The sequence below is a fragment of the Episyrphus balteatus genome, chromosome 4, assembly GCF_945859705.1.
Source record: "Episyrphus balteatus chromosome 4, idEpiBalt1.1, whole genome shotgun sequence".
Taxonomy (NCBI): domain Eukaryota; kingdom Metazoa; phylum Arthropoda; class Insecta; order Diptera; family Syrphidae; genus Episyrphus; species Episyrphus balteatus.
The window spans coordinates 8,738,614-8,760,762 of record NC_079137.1 but is presented as its reverse complement, the minus strand read 5'-3'; the positions used below and the strand labels follow the sequence as shown (position 1 = coordinate 8,760,762).

The 22,149-nt window shown below is 26.8% G+C and overlaps 1 protein-coding gene across 1 annotated transcript in view; it reads left to right on the top strand.

Annotated features, from left to right (window-relative positions):
* Positions 1–1,542: 1,542 nt before the first annotated feature.
* The window catches only part of LOC129918352 (probable serine/threonine-protein kinase DDB_G0282963), a 61,989-nt gene continuing 41,382 nt past the window's right edge, over positions 1,543–22,149 (top strand). Inside the window, exons 1-2 of the mRNA XM_055998828.1 lie at positions 1,543–2,031; positions 16,543–17,047. Coding sequence (XP_055854803.1) covers positions 16,844–17,047 — 204 coding nt within the window. The 5' untranslated portion in view covers positions 1,543–2,031; positions 16,543–16,843. The remainder of the gene's footprint in view (positions 2,032–16,542; positions 17,048–22,149) is intronic.

The window sequence follows — 22,149 nt, the reverse complement described above, 5'->3', positions numbered from 1 at the left end:
CAAGGTTTTGTTTAAAAATGATTTATTAGTTGCTCGTCAGTTAATAATTGCAAACATTTGTTTTCATATCAAGATTTTGTGTTACATCTGTTTAGTATTGGTTTAAACTTTAAAGCCTTTTGAAAAGATTATTATAAAAATTGGGGTTTTCTAGAAAGAAAAGGGATTAACCTATTCTTCTTTTTCTTAAAAAAAAAAAAAATAATAATAATAATAATAATTCACAATGCCTACGATCCACAGTATTTTCACTAAGCTCCACCTAAAAAGAGTCAAATTCCATTGAAATTTAATATATTACAATGTGTTACGTTCCTTGAGAGGGAATGAATTTTCAATTTTTGTCACTTTTTATCTCTTAATTTTATAAAAATTGAATACGATCCACAATTTTATTCAATATTTTTTTTAGTGTAATATTTTTTTTTAATTAAATAAGTGAGATTTTAATTATTATTACAATGCAAACTAATCTAATTTTAGATTTGTAAGCCGAAGTCTAATTCTCACTCTTAAGAAATTATAATAAACGGGTTCCACAAAATTTCACGGCTTATTTGATCAACTTATAAGGTTGTAAATGCAAGTAAAATAGATAAAATATTGGAAAATAAAACATTCTTCATTCAAAGTGCAGTGATTCAAACTAAAAGATAGTCGAGTTTCAAGCCTAGTAGGTATTCAAGAATTTTGAAGCTACCCTAGCAAAAATTTCGTCTAAGCTAAAGATTTTCCAATAGTCCATATTTATTTCACATCCTCAAAAACAGGGTTGAAAGACTCCATGCCTTAAAAGTGGTAATGAAGATTAATTCTGATTCTGATATTTCCACGTGAAATTTTTATTTTCACTTCCATTTCAAGAGTGTTTTTTTTTTTTCATTTTCTTTAAGAAACATCTTCCCACGTAATCATCTACCCACTTTTAAAGAAATCCCTCTCAAGAAAATCGTATATGCAATTTACACCTATAGGTACAAAAAAAAAAGTGATAAAAACAAAATATACGTATAAATTGCATTAAATTTTGTACTCTCTCATTCGATCTGAGAAGTTCTCACATATCTCAATTACCTTTACCCGGCATTTTTCACTATCTAAAGCGCATGTTAAAATTTTTCATCTATACTTCGAAATAATGTTGCTATACAAATATTCTCTCTCTCTCTCAAATTTAGTTGCATAAAAGAAAAAAAATTCTAATTTAAATTCAAAAATCCTCTCTCTGAATTAACACAAAAATCTACCTGTGTACAATTTTTTTTTTTCAAAATCCTTAATCTTTCAAAAAAACAACAAACTAAACAAATTTTCAGAAACACAACAAAATGATATATGAATATAAAATGTTGCCAACCAACACAAACACAATCAAAACAAAAACCCATAGATACTCAATTTTGTGTTGTAGATACAAAATCACACAAATACCAACTTGAAAAATTCAACCGGATCTGGTTTTCTGGCTGCTGCTGCTGGTTTTATGAATTTTCCAGAGATACATTTCTCCCTGGCAAAACAACGAATAGTATCTGACTGAAAGTCGCCGAAGAAAGGTGTGTTAATGTGCATCCTTAACGTCGGGATTTTTGCTGTTTTTTGTTCTCTTCTTCTGTTCTTTTTTGGAATTATATGAAAAAATATCTTTTTGGTTCCCATTTGAATAGAAAATTCTATCTCAAAGTGCATTTTTTGAGATTTGAAAATTTTTAAGATAAGAAAAATTTAAAAAAATCAAATTGGATTAATTTTTTAAGTTTAAAACAAAATTTATAAAAAAAAAAAAAATATCGAAAAAGTATCTACGAGTGCGTGGAAAGTATCTTTGGTACTTATCAGTTTTATGAGTGAAAAATATTACAAAAAAAAAAAAAAATCGAAATAAAATTTGAAAAAAAAATTCAAGTGAAGCCAAAAGTTTTTAGTGGAAAAGTGATATAAAAAAATTGAAAAAAAAAAAAATAAAATTAAAAATACATTATGGATTAAAATCACATTCGACAACTTCTAACCGGTCTATGGATAATTTATGTGAGTAGAACCTTTTTGCTTGCATATCTCTACTCTCTCTCGTAACTCGTACATAAATTAAAAATGTACAAATTACCCACATATCCAAGAGATACCCTAACACGAAAACACTGTTCTACTGCTGCAATTAATATTTAAATAACCACCATAACCCTCCCAAACTCTTCCTACCTTCCCTTTGTATCTTTTTGCCTTGTATAACCTTACCATATCCAAAAACCATCTCTATGTGTCTTGAATCACTATTTAAACTTTCATCATTAAGACTAAAACAATGTGCAAACATCCTCACACTCATTATTGTGTACTTAACCCCGAAAAAAAAAGTACACTTAAGTCGTTTAAATACATAAAATACCGAAAGATATACGCAAAGTATCTAAGAGCTCTCCTCTGTGTCTGGATGAGATTCTGGGTTTTGGAGGTGTTTGGGAGGGTTTAAGGGGGGCTTTAGAAGCGCGAGATAAAATTATATATAAAGACACAAGGGTCTTTCTTTCTTTCAAGCTTTCGCCGCCCTTTTAACACGCACATATAACGTATTATTTTGTTTTGTTTGTTTGTCCTTGTAATGATGATAATAATGATGACTTGTGAATGGTAAATTTACTTAACATATTAAAAGATACAAACAGAACAGTTTTTTTTTTTTGAAAAAGGGATGAGTCGTCTTGAGTTTTTGGTGTGCATTCATCATCATCATTATGGGTTTTTTTGTTATTGTTGTTGTGTTATCTTTAAAGTTCGTAATTATAAATCCAACAAAACAACAACAAATAAAGAGAATATTTGTTTTTTTTTTTTTTTTAACATAGTATCTTTGTATCTTTAAACCGCGTTTTTCATGTTTAAACTTTTAGAGGGGTCTAAATAATGAAGATTGTTATGAGTAAACGACTTCTCAGTCTCAGGATAAGTTTTGAGAATTTTCTTTAAAAAAAAAAAAAATAAAAAAAAAAAAAAAAAAAATCCAACCTTGATTCTAAAAGGTGAAATAAATGAGATGTTTAAGGAAAGTAAGATAAATACTAAATCTTCCTTAGAGATGTTATTTAAAAGAGGATTTAATACAGTTTTTTTTGATATTTTTTCTTCTTATCTCTTCAAGATGAAAAATCGGTCAGTTTTTTTTTTTTTTTTTTTTTTTTTTTTTTTTGAAGAAAAATCAAAATGATTTATAGCCCTCAATATAATAATGTAGTCCATTTTTCTCTCTTCATAATAATCTGCTTTGCTTTTGGTTCTGTTTGGCTCCTCTTATCACAAATGCCTGCCTATGGGAAGGAAAAAAAAAATAAGAAGAAGATTTGGACCATTAACAACATCAGACAGAACTATAAGATGCTGTAGGGTATTTTGTCGTGTTTTGTAAGATACTATATATTTTTTTTTATTATTTTTTGAAAGATACTAATTGATCGAAAGATAGTTTTTTTGGTTAATATAAACGACTAGGTTTTTTTTTGTGTCTTTAAGAAGAAGAGATAGAGAGAGGAGTCTATTAATTTTTATTGCTTATCAGTGAGAGGTGTCTTGATGGTTTTTCCCTTTTTTTTTTTTTTTTTTTTTTTTGTTGTGGGCCTTCAATTCCAATCTGATTGGGATTAAGTTGTTCATTTATTTTTATGTTTTTTTTTTTTTTTTAAGGTTAGTGAGTGATATACAGATATGAAAATTCAATTGATTCAAGAGATTTTTTTAAGGGTTTTGTGTGGAAAAAAATATAGGATAACAATTATGTGAGATGTGAATAAATTAGTTGATGATCCTATTTTCGTGACCTTTGGGCAATAAGATCGATATGAAAATAAATTTATCTTAAAAAGATACAAATTTAACTGAGCAAATGCTCCGAATTTTAGAACTTCTTGTAAATAAAACAAAAAGTGAGTAAATGCTCAAAATAAATATAGTGGATACTTTTAAGAATATTATTACTTTTTCCATAGTTGTAACCTTGCTTTTTTAAAAAAAAAAGCATTTTAATATTCAAGTTTTTGAAATAAAAAAAAAATAGAAAACAAAGTGAGTAAATGCTCAAAGTGATACTAAATCTTCAACTATTTCAAATGTTTACGATTTTTACTATCAATTTATTTTATTGTTTATAAATATTTGTAATATTTGTCGCTTGTTGTAAGTGTTTGATTACTTTTATTAAAAAAAAAAAAACCTCAATATATTAAATAAAATCGAAAATATTCTTAGAATTGTATTAATGCAAGTTTCATAGTGTTGTCGATCTCGTGTTTATGTGACCAATTTTGATTCTAGAGCAAGAATAGCCATTCCAAATTTCAAAACAAAATTTTGTGCCAAGTATTTGTGTTTAGTAGGTACTTCTTCTGGTTTAATTTTTTTTTTTTTTAAGAAACGGTGATAGTCCTAACTAATTTAATCATAAGAGTTCCTATATGAGTAAATACTCAATTTAATACTCAAGCTAAAACAATATAGAGTATTAAGAAAAACCAAATTTTTTTTGTTCATATAAGTTTTCGTATTTATTCTTTCAGTCAATTCTTTCATTTATATTAAAATTTTGCTATCAAATTTAAAACTTACTCTTAAATTTATTAATAAAATTGAAAATAATCCAATAAGCAAGTTTGAAAAAAATTTGAGCAAATGCTTAATTTTACACTCAATAAAGGGGTTAACCAAATATTTTTTGAGAACAGAAAAAGTGCTTCCAAATTTAAAAAAATATAAATGTCAAAATTTTCTTGATAGATAGAACTTATTTTTGGTTGCATTGAAAACTAAGTCATATTTAAGTGCATTCCTGTAAAAAAAAAAACAAACTACGTAAAAAGTATAAGCAAATGCTCAGAAATATTTTTTTTTTTAAGTGAACGTAGGTATTAGATAAATTTTATAAAACTTTAACATTTAATTAAAATCTGACTCTTATTTTTATTCGTATAAGAAAAATAAATTTTAGGACCTTAATCCTTAATAGTCATTTTATTTTGTAATTTAAAAACTTTATATTATGAAACTTCATTGAAAATTATTTTCAATACTAAATTTTATAAAATTTTGAGCATTGGCTTTTGTTCATAATATGAATTCCTATTTTTGTGTTTTTTTTTTTTTTTTTGTATATCGAAAAACTAAATAATTGTGAAGCAATTGATTGAAATTGGTCACACAGTCTAAAAATATAATTAAATAATATGTTCCGGCTGTATTTTTTTAATATAAATTAGTGAGGTTTAATTAGAAAATGCTTGGAAAATAAAACAGAGTACCTAAAGGTTCATTTGTAGGACCAGTATTTTTTTTTTTTTGTTCAAATGTCAATAGACTTATATTAAATTCATCATAAATTACTCAATTTTCAAGAACCTACAAAACAACTTCATCAAATTTCCATAGAAAACAAACATCTTTTAAATTTTAAATGAAAATAACCCATAATTTCGGTCTACATTTCACAACCAAATTGAATTATCTTATGGTTATTAATTTTTCTCACATCTTTCATACACATCTTTGCATCTCTTTATCTTTATTGGGTATTTTGCGTATAAAACATAATAAATTAAAATAAATTAATCATCATCATCAGCTTCAGCACCTTCATATTTATATTCTATACTTCTCTCTCGTTCCTTAAATAAAATTAAATTTCAATAAAGTCCTTGAAGATGAACAAAACCAAAAAAAAAAAAAAAAATAAAATAAAATAATAATAAGAAAATCAACCCAAGAGGAAAAAAAAACAATAAGAAACATTCCCACAGCAAGAAACCATTTTCTACCTTTTGTATATTTCTGTATTCCGGTACCTACCTTTATCTAGCACCCAGACATGGACTCTATTTCCGTTTGTACCTTAAACCTTGGAAAAAAGAGAAATATTTCCTTATATTAAAGAAGGGATATCTCCTTTTTGTATAGGGATATGTTCCTTTCTTCTTATTTTTTGTTTTTGTCATTCATTGTGGATATTTTAATTTTTTTTTTGTTGTTTATTTCTCCCTATTTTTGAATGTCAAACCATTTAAATTGATATCCTTTTAAAAAAAAAAAAAAAATAGGAACGTTTCTTACATTTTTAATTGACTCCACACTTAAAAAAATTAAAGTGGTTACAATAAATTTTCAATCAAGACAACAAAAACAAAATTTAGACATCAGATACAAATTGAATTAAAGACAAAAAGGGACAGATGTAGACATAGTTCGTTTATAATTTATTCGTTTGAAGAAGTATCCTAGTAGAATATTAAATGAATACAAATTGAGATTTTGACAAATCAATATTTTGATAAATTTATTTAATTTTCATTTTAACCCTTTTTATCTTTATTTAAATTCTCAAGGGTACGTTTGTTCTTATCTAAAAATTTATTCAGTTGTTTTGGAAGAATTTTTTTTTTATACAAAAATTACTTTAACTTTTTTATTCGATTAAAAATTTTTAATAAATTTTCTGTCAATGTCAGACACAACGAGAATCCTTTAAAAAAGTGTCAACAAAATTGCAAAAATTGCAATTTATCATAGGCAGTCATTAAAAAAAAATTGACAATATTAAAAAAAAAATTAAAAAAAAAAATGACAATACTAAAAAAATTTTTTTTTTTTTAATGGACTACTTTTTTTTTTTATTTTAGTTAAAAGACAAGATCTTCCTTCTTAAATGTCCTTCTTCTATCAGTTTAAGAACTCTTATCATCATTTTCTCTCCTCAAGTGATTAAAATTAAAAATTCATATCTGAACCACTTATGGTGATGATATTTTATAACTTCAATGTCCAGAGGAGTACAAACAGACAGAAACTATAAATACTGCTTCTCTCAACCCACACATCTTTCTTCCTTCATATGGAAATTCCATTTAATCTTAATGTTTAGTGTGTCCTTTTTTTTAAGTCCATTCCTGGCATATCCTACCTACAAATACCAATTTTTTTTTTTTTTTTTTGGCTCCTATCCAACTAGGTGAGTGTATTCTTTACACTCTAGAGGCTATATTTGGTTATACACACATCCTGAACTACACTATACTATATTCTGTAGAAGACTAGGACATGCCAAAACCAAGCCAAGTCAAAAATAAAAAAAAAAATAAAAAGAGAACATATTTGCGTTTTAATATATTCACTTCTAGAGGAAGAAAAATGTTCTTTTTTTTTTCTCTCATACATACGACCGACAACGACAAGTGAGAATAATGGAAAATTAAGGACACCACACTGCTACTTCTTCTCTTATGTCTCCTGTGTGTCCTGAATTTTGTGTATGTTGATATATTGTCGTTTTAGTAAATTGGCTAGAAACAAAAAAAAAAAAAAAAAAAAAAAAAAAAAAACTCAACTGAACTTTATAAAGGTTCACAGAATATTTAAAAAACCACAAATATGTGTTTTTTCTTCTGAGACAATAACAACAACAAGGACTATATAATACAAATTCACAATGACAGTGACATGACATTTAACTAAAAAAACAAGAAATTATTTATTTGAGTAAATAGAATTCACACAGGTAAATGTGTGTTTTATGACTTTTTGTCATTAAATTCATGGAATGGAAATGTTTGACAAAACTGACATTTAATTTAAACAAGAGTAGGTGTTTGTTGTCATAATGTTTTTGGTGAGATATGAAAAACTGTCTGTCTTATTAGACACAATCTATAGATACATCTTGTCAATGTCAGTTTACTTGTTTTTTTTTTTAGTTTGTTGTAGCTTTTGTAATTTTCATGTTTCATGTTTATTTAAAAATTTTGAAAGTTTCTGTGTGTGGAGTGACATATTGGTACAAGAAACTTGAAGCTTCCTTTGTTAATACATATTTAAAAAAAAAAAGGAGTTCAATACGAATCCTCATACAAAAAACTTTCTTTTTTACCAAGCAACAAATTTGGTTAGATTTACAAAAAAAAAAAAAAAAAACTTTTTTTTTTTCTTGAGAACCTTACCCCTTTTAGGGTAAAAGTTTTAATCTTTATTTATTTTTTGTAACGCTGCTTGAATTTCATTAACAAGAATTTCGTTAAATAAAAAAAAAAAGATGTAGGCTCCAGATTCAGTTCCAGTTTTTGAGTTCCTCAACAGTATCTCTAACATTTAAATTTGATTCTCTTCTTTAATTAAAACTAAACCTATTCAAATTAGTAATTAATTCTAGGTGATTTACTTAAATTAAAAAAAAAAAAAAATAATTAAAAAAAAATTTTTTTTAAGAACCTCAGAAACATTTTTTAATAATCTCGAACTTTTAAAATTTAGTTTAAATCACTCAAATCCTCATTCAAAATGATTTTTTTTTTCGAATAAATTAGAAAAATCTTGCTAATTTCTCCTAAAAAAAAAAAACAAGTAAAATGAAAAGTTCTAAGGCGTTAGACTTTTGGTCCTAGTTGTTATATTTTTCAATAAAAACCTTATTTTTTCGAATAATAAAAAAAAAATATTTAGCAAAAAAAAAATTTTTTTTTCCAATCGCCAAAAAAAAAAAAAAAAAAATTAGGTGATACCTACCACAAAACAACTATCTTCAGGACATTATTTTGCTTTAAATTTACAAAGCAACTCAAAATCAAAAGTAGGTATACCAAAATCTATAGGTATCGTTTGAACTAGCTCTCAGTCCTTGCAATCCAACATACATAATCTTGTTGATTTGTCCAATTTAAAAGAAAAAAAAAAAAAAATTAAGAAACTGACAGATTGTGATGAAAAACTCCTACATTGCTATTGCTGCCTACTCATTTTTTGTTGCTGTCCCTTGAAAACTCTAACTAAACAAACCTTAACTTTTCACATAGATTAAAAGTTACAGAGAATTATTTGAACAAGTTTCTGTTTTGTTTTTGTTCCTTTCCTTTTCCTGTCTTTTTTTTTTTTGTTTTCTTTATTTTTTCTAATTTATCTAGAGCTATCCTTTCATTTCCTGCTGCTCAAAGGATATTGTAAAATTAATCCAAAATGAACACACAAAAAAAATAACTTTTCCAACAATTTCTCACGCAAATCCTTATGAATAGCCCCAGTTTTAAATGTAAATTATGACAGAGAGAATGAAAAAAAAAAAAAGAAAATGGCAAAAGTTATGCATAATCCTTAGAAAAGTAATCGTCACAAAAGTCATAGTTGGGGATCTGTGTTGGAGAAAAAATTTTCCTTCATCATCATAATCATCATCAACAAAATAAGCATCATCTGATGGGACAGACAACAAACAGCAAGAGCAACAACAAAAAAAAAGGATATCCTGATTTTTTTTTTTTTTTTTTTTTTGAAATTTAAAAGAAAAATGTTAGTACAACAAAAAATCAATCTGTCACCATCTTTCATAACATAGCGGTGTGGTGACGGTGTAATATAGAAGTGAGAGAGAATCTTTATATAAAATCACTGATATGCAAGAAACCATGAAAGAAATGACGACGACGAAAAGAAATGAAGCAAAAAGATACTTTTGTATCTTTTTTTTTTAATATTATGACATGGACACTAAGGAATGAGGCAACAAACTTTAGTGACATTAAAAAAAAAAAGAAAAAGAAAAAAAAAAAAACAAGTAAAGTTTTGTCGTCCTTTCACTATGATTTCTTCACTTTCTCTATTTAACTAGAAGCATGAAAAAGGATACTGCAAATCTAGTAAAGAAAAAAAAAATTTTTTTTTTAATAAAAAAAAAAAAACTTAAAAATATCCTTATCTCAAGGATTATCTTGATGGATACACGAAAAACTTTCAGCATAACTTCTATTTAGAAAAAAAAAAAAATAAGCAAACCCGAGAAAAATCCTTAAAAATTATTCACAAGTTAAATGGAAAAGTGCTTATTCTCCATCACCTAGCTTTGCTTATACTACCTACATTATTTTGGTCTTGGAGAAAACTTCTACCTACTAACTATAGAGAGGTAGAAAGAAACCTGAAAAACGCTCTATAATGGTGAACAAAAATTAAAAGGATGAAAGGATATTATGCAACGGACAGGATTTTTTTTTTATCCTGCAGCAAAAAAAAAAAACAAAAAACTTTAAACTAGGTACCCACGAAAAAAAAAAAATAGAAAAAAAAGTCTATGGTATAGTGGCTGAAACTAATTTTCGCGCTAGAACAATGTTCACAGGATAACTCGTTCATTTAAGGCAAGTTGGTTTCTACCACAATTTTGTTGCTTCATTTTACTCTTTTTTTTTTAATTTTTTTTTGCTTCTTGATTGTGTTCATTTTGCACGATTTTAAACGAGGTGTACCACAAAATAAAAAAAAAATCCACTTAAAAGAAGAAAATGAAAGAAATAAAGGATATAAGGCATTTGAAAAAAAAGTGGTATAGAGAGTGTAAAAGAATGTGTTAGAGACCTAACCACCTCATTTCTTACAGGTCTTTTTTTTTTCTTTCTTTTTTTCTTCTTCACTTTCAATTTGTTCTTCTCGGCTTTGAATTTTGAATTGCTGCTGCACACACCAAAAAATAAAGAAAAAAACTCACAAAAAAAAAATCCTTGGGTGTCTAATTAGTTGTGCAGGACCAAACTTTAAGGATAAATTTTCTTCCCTAAAGAACAAAACTTTTGGTGGTATTTAATAGTTATTTGAATGAATTTTTAATGGGTCAGCATTTGGAGAATTTAAATGCATAAAAAGTCTTTCTGCAAAGTTTTTTTCTGGTGGGATGCCATAAGAATGAATTGTTGGACCAGCATTGTTTTTAATATTTAAAGCTATTTATTTGAATTGTGTTTCTGAATGGGTTTTTAATTGTTTTTTCCTTTTTTTTTTTTGAAACTTTTAAAGGTTTTTTGAATAAATTATATTTAAAACAAGGCAACATGTAATTTTTTTGAAGAATTTTTGAAGTCTAATTGAAAATAGCGAAGTTTGATGGAGTGCCAAAAGGCTGATTCTATAGGCCTGTATTATTTTTAATATCAACGAATATTTAAAGCATTTTGTTAAAACATCAAAACGCCTATATTTCAGTTAATTTATGTTAAAAAAAGGCACTATTTGTCATGAGTAAAATAGGAGATACCAGAAGACTGAAGATTAAGACCAATTTGTTTTTTTTTTTAATTATTTTTTTTGCGTCAAAGAAAAATATTAAATTTAGTTTTTTTTCACTCTCTTTTTTTTAATTTTTAAAATGACTTAGATACTGTCAAATTTATTGTAAAACATTTTTTTGGGGATGTCAAAAGTCATTTTCAAAAGTTAATGACTTCAAAATTAGAGAAAATTACAACAATTTATCATTCTTTCAAGTTGGATATTAAAAATCTTATTCAAGCCATTTGACTCCATATTTTAAACATTTCTTTCACATACCCTTCAAGATTCAATTTTTCATACTTAAAAAAAAAAACCCTCTTTAACCCTCAACAAAAATTATGAATCCTTTTAAAAACTAAAACAACAAGAGTAGTGCTCCCCTAAGAAAAAAACAAAAAGACACTACATTTTACCCTTCATTTCTCTTATTTTCAAACCAGCAAAAAAACATTAGTCAGCTTAAGTAATTTCATCTTCTTCATCATCATCAACATCATTCTCTTAATTAACTACAATGTTTGGTTTCCATCTCTATATATACTCTATACGATGCGGATTAAACAAATATATTCGACCCCACTCTGTCATTTGGAATATAGAAATTAATTAAATGTAAACATTTCATTTAATAAAGTTTGCTTGTATTATATATGAACAAGTCATGTTTTTGTGTTAAAGGTCAATTTAATTTTAGTCAAATCTTCAATCTTCATCCTTAAAGATACATCATCTTCTTTTTGATGGATTCTCCCCCTTTTTTTGTGCAATTTTTCTAACTCAATTTTATATATTTTCATCAAAAACAACAGAAACAAGGACTCCAAATAAATGTCCTTGTAATATATCAAGAAAAAATAAATCCTTTTTTTGTTGATATTTTTTTCGCGAAGAAAAACGCGAATGATTGAGTGTAAAATTTACATTTAACATTTGAAATAATCCCAAGAGGATCAAAATAGGGATTTAGCACACATTTTCTTTTGGTTTTTTTTTTGGCGTTGAAAAGTTGACATCTTTTTGAAAAATTAAACAACAAGTTAAACATTTTAAGGATTTGGGAAATAATCTTAGCTTTTTATCATTGTTTATGTTATATCTTGTTCTTGGAAAAGCTTAAAAGATTGAAATAAATGATTTTAAGTGGAGTCCCATAAGAGACCCATTTAGGGCCGTATTTATTTAGTTCTAAGAAATTTCTTATTATATTAATATTTCTCCTATCTTTTATGTAGGTTAATGAAATATTTTTGACTAATATAGTACAAGGAAATGTATTTAAAATGGTGTCCCACAAGAGACCACATTTGGACCACAACTATTTACTCTTAATTAAATAAATTGATTAAAGAAGATTTTACTTGAATTTGTTTAACGAATTTTTGTGTTTATAATTTTCAAACAAAATCCTCCATTAAAGTCTTCTTCTTCCTCAAGAATTTTGCAATATTTTTACTTCAAAATAAAAATTAAACATCTGCTAAAAATGATAATTTCCTCAAATCTCACATAAATGGTATCTTTTTTCTGATTCAACAACACAAAAAGATATAAATTCAAAAAAGCAAAAAAAAAAAAAAGAAATTTATGTATTCTGAAGCATGAACAACGCTCAGAACAGCTTAGCACCGAAACACACATGTTGACAAAGTGTGGCCAAAGTAATTATCTCAAAATTAAAATTCCTGTCACGTTTTTTTCATCTTCTATTTTTGCTTACACTGTTGTCGGCGAAAAGAAGAAGATTTTTATTTTTTTTTTTTTTTTCAGAAGCATAAGGACACTTCCAACTTTTGGTGTGATTATCAACGGATGACAAAGATACAAAATCTTAACACAAAAAAAAAAAGCGGCGCATGCTTATTTATCAGGTGATGAGGATGAAAAGGAGAAACGAAAGACTCCTGATGGTTTTCTTTAAATCCCTTTTTACCCATTCAACTGTAAGAATTATTATCATTTCAAGGATTGAACAGAAAAAAAAAATAAAAAGAAATAAAAACGAATATTCATTTCAATATGAATCTGAAATATAAACCCAAAAGTCCATATGTGTAGCTATAGCTACTCGTTTATTCACCCCTAAAAAAAAAATTCAAAAGGACTTAACTTCTTCACCCTCCTTTTTTTTTCATAATACGATATAACAATGTCAATTGTTGTTGTAAGTGTCCATTTTTGTGATTGCGTTTTTGGGATATAAAATGCATAACATACGCTGCGTCATCGTCCTTTTTGCTGACTTTTGCCATTTCAAATAGATAACAAACATTATACACAGAGCAAGCAAACAACAATTTTTATGACCTCTTCCTGGATGGCCAAGCCATATGTCCTGTCCCTTGTCCCTCCTGGTTTGGAATTTCATGCACTGCTGTGTCACATGGATTATTCATACAATTAGATTGCATTAAAACAATAAATTTTCTATCTAGATACATTATTAATCCTCATAGGTAGATTTGTATCTAGATACTATTTTTTTTTTTTGTGTAGTTTTAATAATTATTATTTTCATAGGAATTCAAGCATCTAATTGCTAAATGTGTAATTAAAATTATTTTAATCCTTTTTTTTTTGTTAATTCAGAATTGAAAATGTATCTTTTTCAATTCAGTGTCATGTTCTATGTGATTTGTATACATTTTTTTTTTATCTTTTTTTTATTTGCTTTTCACTTTAATGAATCCTAATCGTATCTATTCAATCGATTGAATGTATCTTTTTTTTGTTGTTGTTGTTATTGTCGAAAGATAGATATTGAAGAAGAAGCTTGATGATGTTGCGCTACCTTTATTTTGTTTATTTAACTTTTTTTTTATTTTATATTTTTTTTTTTTGTTAATCGGATTGAAAAGTCAAGAAGAATGTCTCGTCTACTGTGAAAGAGGATTTGTGTGAATAGACAGTTTTTGCGCGACGACAACGATGAATCTACAAGACTACGACAACGACGTGATATAATGTTGTTGTATATCTTCGCTGACTGAATTTCTATATCGTCTAAAAGTTAATTGACTCTTTTCATTTCAAAAGCACAAAACGATAATTCAATTGATGACAATTCATTTTATAAACATTTAAGAGATACCTGATTTGACAAAGATTAGAAGGTAGAAAAGATACAATGAGATAGATAGATAGATAGATACACTTGGGTATAGTACCTATAAAATGAAGTTTGTATATTTGAATGATTTTGTTGAGAGAAGTATCTTTTAAATACAAATTTTATGGTAAAATAAGATAAATGGGTTAAGATACTTTGGTTATTGAGCTTGAGGGTTTTTTTTTAGCACATTGGCATTGTATCTGAGTCTTAAAGATTTGTATCTTTTGTTTTATAATTTATCAAAAGAATTTTTTTTTATGGGAATTTATCATCTTTTGGATTTTTATTCTTTGAAGAGCTTTTTAAGATACATTTTAAAGAGATATATGGATCTTCAAAATCAAACTGGTATCCTTTTATTTTGTCTAAAACAATGGTATACTTTTTTTGACCGTAGCTTTTCTAGTTTAGAAATTCCATGGAGTTCCTCAAGAGAGCCTATTAGGACCAACACTTTTTACTCATTTTTTAATTCTTTTTTGCTTCTTTTTATTTATGATTCATTAGTTTATTTTTTAAAATAAGGCCATAGCAATGAAGATACAATAGTAATAGACAGAGTGTTTCCAACTTCAAACGTGTTTGTAAGAACTACGTATATATTATAAAGCGCTTAATACTATTATTGATAAAATAGTATTACTTTTCTTACTTAACTTCATTTTCGAAAAGTTTTTGAAGCAAATTTGTGAAAACTATCTGTTAAATGTTAAACAATTCTTCTTTTCTCAAAATTTGATGGAGTACCACAGGGAAACCAACTAGGACCAGTACTTTTTATTATTTTTTTCATTTTTTTTTATTTTATAAGGAACTACAACAAGATACCTCATAAAATTCACCAAAATCCTGTCGTTATCTTATTGATTTTAGAAGTTATTTGGGGTTCCTCAAGGAACCCATCTTAGACCTCATCTTTTTTTTTTTAATTTCAAGTCTAAATTTGGCCTTGTAGCTTTTGTTCTTTGCTTTCAAATTGCTAGGTACATTAAAAATCAATAGTCTACATATTTTGACAAAGTATCTAGATAACTAATATCCATAATTATTCAAATTACATCAAGGATATTATATGACAAAGTAAAAAAAAATTCTACCTTCACGAATTTATTCCTTTCGTAGAATAAAAAAAAAAGATACAGAGATACATCTTTATACTATTTTACCTTTTGAATTAACATAGTGCGTTGTCTGTCGTCGTCGTGCTTCGTCTGACAGTGTCATCGTCATCATCATCATAATCATTATTATCGTCTGTATGAGGCTTAGAATCGCGCGTGTTAAGGTGGGTGGATTTTGATTCGGGGATAGATAGATTTTTATCATCTAAATTGTTCAAGATATTTTTTTTTCTGTCTATCTTCCTTGAGATGAACAGACAAAAAAAAATCTCAAGGGATTTCCTTTTTCAATGTATAAATCTTTTGCTCATTTTTTTTTTTTTGTTGTATCTTTATATATTTTTTTTTCTATTCAACTGAACTTCATTTTCATTTGCTTTTTTTGTCACAGTGGTTTGTACTTTTTATTTTCTCTTCTTCTCTTTTATAAAGATGATTCTTTATCTAACTTTTAGATCATTTGAGTTGTGTTTTTTTTTTTTTGTTAGAGTGCATACACAATGGACATTGATACTTTAAGAAGTATCTTTTTTTCTTTACTTACTTAAAGTCACGACTTGACTTGAGGGATATAATATACATTTGGTTATTTAATTGACAATTGGCGGAATCGATATTGAAATGACACAAATGACAACAACAACGACGACAAAATTCGTTTGCGATAATTCGAATGTGATTAATCAGTAGCCAATTGAGGGTTTTTTTTTCTGTTCTTGGTTTTTCTTTTGACTCAGCTTATGGATATAGTCGTTTATAGATAATTGATTTGCTTAGTGTGTGGGCAGTTTAAGGGAATATGTATACCTAATTGGATTGGAAGATAGGAAGTAATAATTATATTGATGGGCACCTGTTGGTGATTCAGATGACAGTTAAATAATTAACTGTCAGATAAAAAAAAAAAAAAACAAATGAATAAGACATAACTGCTTTGGTATAATTAAAGAAAATTGGAGAAGGTCAAGAATATCTTCCATTTGTGTCTATTTTTAGAATGACGAAGACTGAATAGGTTTTTGTTTTTTTTTTTCAACTTTTCTAGACCTCTCTCCCTATGTGTTCCATGAACTCTTTCAAAATGTCTGTTTTTTCTTCAATTAGAGTCTTTTAAAGTATTGAAATCAATAGGTTTCAACTTTTGGCTAAAAATAAAAAAAAAAAAAATTTTTCAAAAAAAAAAAACATTTTTTTTTCAATTTTGCTTTTTTTAATATTTCTAAAATTTATTTCTTTTCTCGTTCATTTCAGATACCATTTCCGGCTGACCACCAATAAAAATCAATAACATATTGTGAAGAAAATAATAACCAAATAAATAAAAAAAAAAAAAATAAAAGATGTCTAAAATTTGACACGAAATCGTAAATTTCATTAATTTTTTTTTTAATTTTTTAATTTTTTTTTGTTAAATTTTTAAACTTTATAATTTTAACTCGCGACGACAATCTTGTTAAAAATTTTATTTGTCAAAAAATAAAAAAACGACGAGTTAATAAAAATATAATATAATATATTTCGAAATAAATCACATTTTGGAAATATAAAATAAATGTGGGAAATGTATGAAGATCATATTGAATGTGATGAGTGCGGTGGTCCAGGACCCCCACCAAAATTTATGATACCACCACCACCAAGACCACCATCATTGGATTATGGTATTATAAATACAAATTGTAATGAAGAAGAAATGGCCCTGAAAGCAGCTGCATCAGCACAAAGCTGGGATAGTGATATGTGTGAAGCAATACCGGTAGGTTTTTTTTTATTTTTCATATTAAATCATAAAAAAATCAAAATAAAAATACTGGTCTCAGGAGGCAACCTAAAGGAACTCCATGTAGAATATTCAATAATTATTTTTGTACAAAAATCTTAGTATTGGTAGTTTAATCCCTTAAAATAAAATCTATGTTGATAGTTGACTGCAAGAAGGGGCCCTTGAACCGAAACTAGAGGAGTTCCAATTATTTTCAATATTTTTGATATAACTCAAAGCTACAAAATCTAATAAATAAATACAATAGTACGCAAACGCCTTTATTAAAAAAAAAAAAGAAAAAAAAGTGGCCCATGTACTGAACCCTGAGGAACTCCATTTTTTTTTTTTTTTAATTTTAGAAAAAGAAAGATGGATGATAGAAGCCATATCTTTTCTTGTTTGATTGACATTGATTTGAAATTATTAAAAAATACAGGCCATAAAAGAGAATCCTGTGGAACCCCATAAATAAAATCAATCAAAAATCACATCTTTATTCTTGTAAAGTTGTCATTTTCATGCAATTTATAATCCTCTGTTCATCAATATTAATTATTATGCACACTTTACCTTTTTTTTGTTGAATATTTCAATCTCTCCCATAACTGTCAGCAGCATTTTGAGAATCATCTCAATTACAAAAACACCATGTGGTGCATATGCATTTTCATACAAAGCCATCCTAATCACTTTCGGTTGCATTATTCATTTCTTTGAATATTATTATTTCTTTTAAATGTCTGTCATTGAGCGATTCCTATTTTTAGGGGTGTTAACTGTAGGCACAACCCAAATCATTATGGTTGTTGCATATGGTGACATATTTCGCACCCTCAAAACAAAAAAAAAAATAATTTTTTTTCTGTTCAATAGAATGCAAATTGTATGGTTATATGTAAATTAAGAGGGATGCCCGTATTTGAAGAGGAATTTTTATGTTTTCTTTGTTTTTTTTTTTTTCAACTTGAAAAAAGGTGTGTATTGGAATAAATATTCTCTAAAGTACCAAGTCGTGATGAAAGTTGATGTACCAATTTTTTTTTTTTTTTTTGAGGTTCCTGGATGCAAGAGAAAACCCATTGACCCAGAAGTAAACGATCAAATTAAAAAAAAAAAAAATTCATGAATTTTAATCGAGTTTTCAAAATGAAGTCATAATTTCGAAAATGAGGGTTTGAGCTGGATTAATAATTTTTTTTGAAGATATATTGAATTCACATTGAAAAAAAAAAATTTTTTTAAATCAAAAAAAAAAAAAATATTTTTTTTAAATAAAAAAAAAAAACAAAAATTAAAAAAATAAATAAAGGACCCGAAAAAAAATATATAAAAATGGGTTTCGACCAAAAAATGATTTAAATACGTTTTAATGTCAAAAAAAAGTCAATTTGAATCCCTTGAAACTCCTTCAATAAATGTCACATTTATACTAACATCTCAACTCAATCCTCTGTTTTACATTTTTATGATAATTTTTTGCCTTCTACATTATTCAATTCACATCGTGTAACCTTTTCCAATTTAGATGTCATTTATCATCTCAAAAAAAAAAAAAAAAACTTCTTACAATATTATTTTTTTTTTTTGTTTAATCTAACCCCTACCCCATTTCACCTTAAAAAAAAAACATTCTTCTCAATTCTATATCCAAAAGTCATCATCTCACACAGATGCCACCTTAAAAAAAAAAAAAACTTACAAATAAGGATTTCTCAAAAAGTCAAGAAAAACGCAACAGAGGGTAAACGAGAGGAGAGGGTAGAAAAAAATGTGACGCAACATATGGCTTTTTTTTTAGTTCTTGATTTTTTTTTTATATCATCCCTTTATCCCCCATATTAGCCTTTAAAATAAAAAAAAAGTTAGAAGAAAAAAAAAAAAACATAAAATAAATCTCTTAGGGATGAAGTGGTTGATAAAAAAAACCAAACAACAACGCGCAACACCCAAAATGACTGATGATGAGTGATGATCTAATATTTTTTTTTTTCTTTCCTTATTTCGTGTCTTGTACATCCCCTTGTTATTTATATTTTTTTTAATAGGATTGCAATCTGTGCAAAATATAAAAATTATGATTATTTGATTCCATGCCCGTTTTATCATCTCATTATAACTACTTTACTTTTCTATCTTCCATAAGAAGAAAATTCAAGAAGAAAAGTACTTTTAACAGCTTTCCTTTATTTTTTTTACTCACTCTTCCTTTTTTTTCCTTTCAAGAGATATGATAGTGATGAATAGTTTCATGATTTTTTGTTGTTTAAGGGTGGCAATGAAGCAGCAACAACAAAAACACGACACGAGTATAAAACAAAATATATACACTCGACAGATTTATAGATGTTAGTATTTATTCCAAAAGATGATGAAAATTTATTCATGGTCACTTAAGTACTCTTGAGTTTTTGTTCGAGAAACAGAGATATAACAACCTACCAGCAAAAAAAAAAAAAATAGATAAATAAATAAATAATAATAAAAATAAGAAGATACTCAAAACAAAAATGAAATGTGGTTAAGTTTGTTGAAGATGAAGCACGAAAATACATGAAAAGTGTGCGTGGGTATAGCATCTAATCTAACTTGAGACGAACTTTTCTTGTTGAATTTATTTTTGTTTTTTTTTTATTTGGTAAATGGTAAAATGTAGGGGAATTTGTTACCTAATCAATGAATATAATGACAATTAGTAATGAAGATCAAAGGTACTTCAGAAAAATCGATAAGTACATAATTTGTTGTTTTTTTTTTTTTGTTAGGTCAAGAGTTTTGTATTTTTATAAGCTTTTTGAGGTTTAAATGTTTTATACAAATTTTATTTACTCAACATTGATGATTTTTCACCATCATCTCGATAAATAGTTTTTGTAATTGCCTTTTTTTTTTAAAGTACATCGGGTTAAAAAAAGTGGCCCACGTACTGAACCCTGAGGAATCCCATTTTAACAATTTTGAAAGAAGAAAAATCATAAAAACCTTACCTCCTCTTGTTTAATTGACATTTTTATTTATTTCTGAAAGTATTAAAAATACTGGCCATAGGAGGAAACCTTGTGGAACTCCATACAGTAAATCCTTATGCAGTTGTCATTTTCATACAATTTACTGGAAATCGAAATTTGTTTTCTGTGGTACTTGTAACTAAAGGCACTAAAATTTTAGTTTTTTGCTATATAAGTAAAACAAATTTCAACTTTCATAATAAAACTCGAACCTTGAATGTCTTGTCTATTTACGAAGACATTTAATTTGTGAAACATGAATTCCTTTTCCAGTCAATTTACCACGCTATCACATTTATTTAGATTTTTGTTCAAAAATAACTTTTTCCTATTTTAAGAAAATAGTAAAAAAAAAAAAAAATTCTATTGTAGTCTAAAAGATCTTCGCAAAATACCAACTTCCGGTTTTGAAAAAGATATAAAATTCACTTGCAACCATTTTAAACAGAAAAAAAAAAAATACAAAAATACATTTTCAAATCAGCATAACTCAACCAACCAAATAAAATGTTTTTTCCATTCTTATTTTCACTCTTCAAAAGTTCTTTTCATCAACAAAAAAAAAAAAAAAAAAAAAAAAAAAAAAAAATGGAAAAAGTTATACATTTGTTACAGGAAAAATTGTATCTCTATCGAGTGTTGCGTTATTTACACGTTAAGGCAATGGAATGGAAACAAAAAAAAAAGAAAAAATAATACAAAACTCCCCAGACCCATATATTCCTTTTATTTCTAACAATATTTTCTCTCAAAGATTTTTTTTTTTTTTTTCATTTCATTTCCTTGTTTCGAACTACAGTAGCTTTCTATCTAGTCCCTGTGTAACTTCTTTTTTCTTAAGACACACTTACTCTCTCACAAACACTCTCATCTCTCATGGGAGTCGTATATAAAAATTTCTTGACTTGATTACACACATTTTTACTTCCCTCTTTATATCATTTTTGTTTTTTTTTTTTTTTTTTTTTTTTTTTTTTTTTGAAGTAAAAGAAGAATAAGAAGTGTAGGTAGTATATCTCTAGAGGAATGTAAGTAGGTATTTTGGTATGCAGAAAGTCAATATCGAGGGTTTTTTTTCTTTTTTTTTTTTTTGACTTCACAAAATTTTTCTATATTTTCAGATTTTTTTGTTTTGTTTTTAGTCTTAAAATATGTGCACACACTCATCATAATAAACTCCTTTAAGAGAGATAGTCATACAGATCCTTTTATCCTTTAGAAAGGACTAAAATTCTGAAAAAAATTCAAAAAAATTCTACTGAATAACTTATTCAAATGTGATGTCAACCAGGAACCATCCAGAAATAGAAGTAGAAGAAGCAGATATAGTGACAGAAAGGACAAATAAAGATTTAGATTTTTTTTGTTTTGTTTTCTCTAAAAGGAAGAAATTTCTTTATTGTTTTTTTTTTTTTTTTTTTTTTGAGAGAGAGAGTTTATGCAGTTGGATTGCATTTTTTGTTATTTTTTTTTTTAAATTTCAACTTGAAGAAGAAGTTTTCTTGTTATCCTTAAAACGGTAGCTCCTGGGTTGAATATATTTGAAGTTGTTGACATATTGCCAAAGTGAATGAATGGATTTGAAGATGAATTCTCGTATATATCCTGATTGGGTTTTATTTGTTTTTCTTTACGATTTTGGTTGAGTTTTTTTTTTTTTTACTTCTGTGGAAGTCGAAAAAGGAGTAAAAAAACGGATATTATTTTAAAGTGTGGTCAAGATGTTTTTCTTTTTCAATTCTTGAATTCGAATATTGACTTGTTTCCGACACAAAATAAATTCAAGGAGTTGTTGGAAGAGTTTTTTTTTGTTTTTTGTTCACAGGACACACATGTTAGTAAAATATTTATTTTCTAGAAGTTTTTCAGTTTAACTTAAAGTTTGTCTGAGAATTTTTAAGGACATTTTCTATTTCTTTCATTTCAAGCCTTTAAGGGAGTTTTCTTCTGTCTTTTTTCTCAGATTTCAATGAACTTTAAGACTAAATATAAATCCTTTATTTTTTTTCCAGTTCCTTACATTTTCAAAAGTGTTCCTAATCCTGATTATTATTATTTTTTTTTTTTGTCACAAAACCATCACGTATT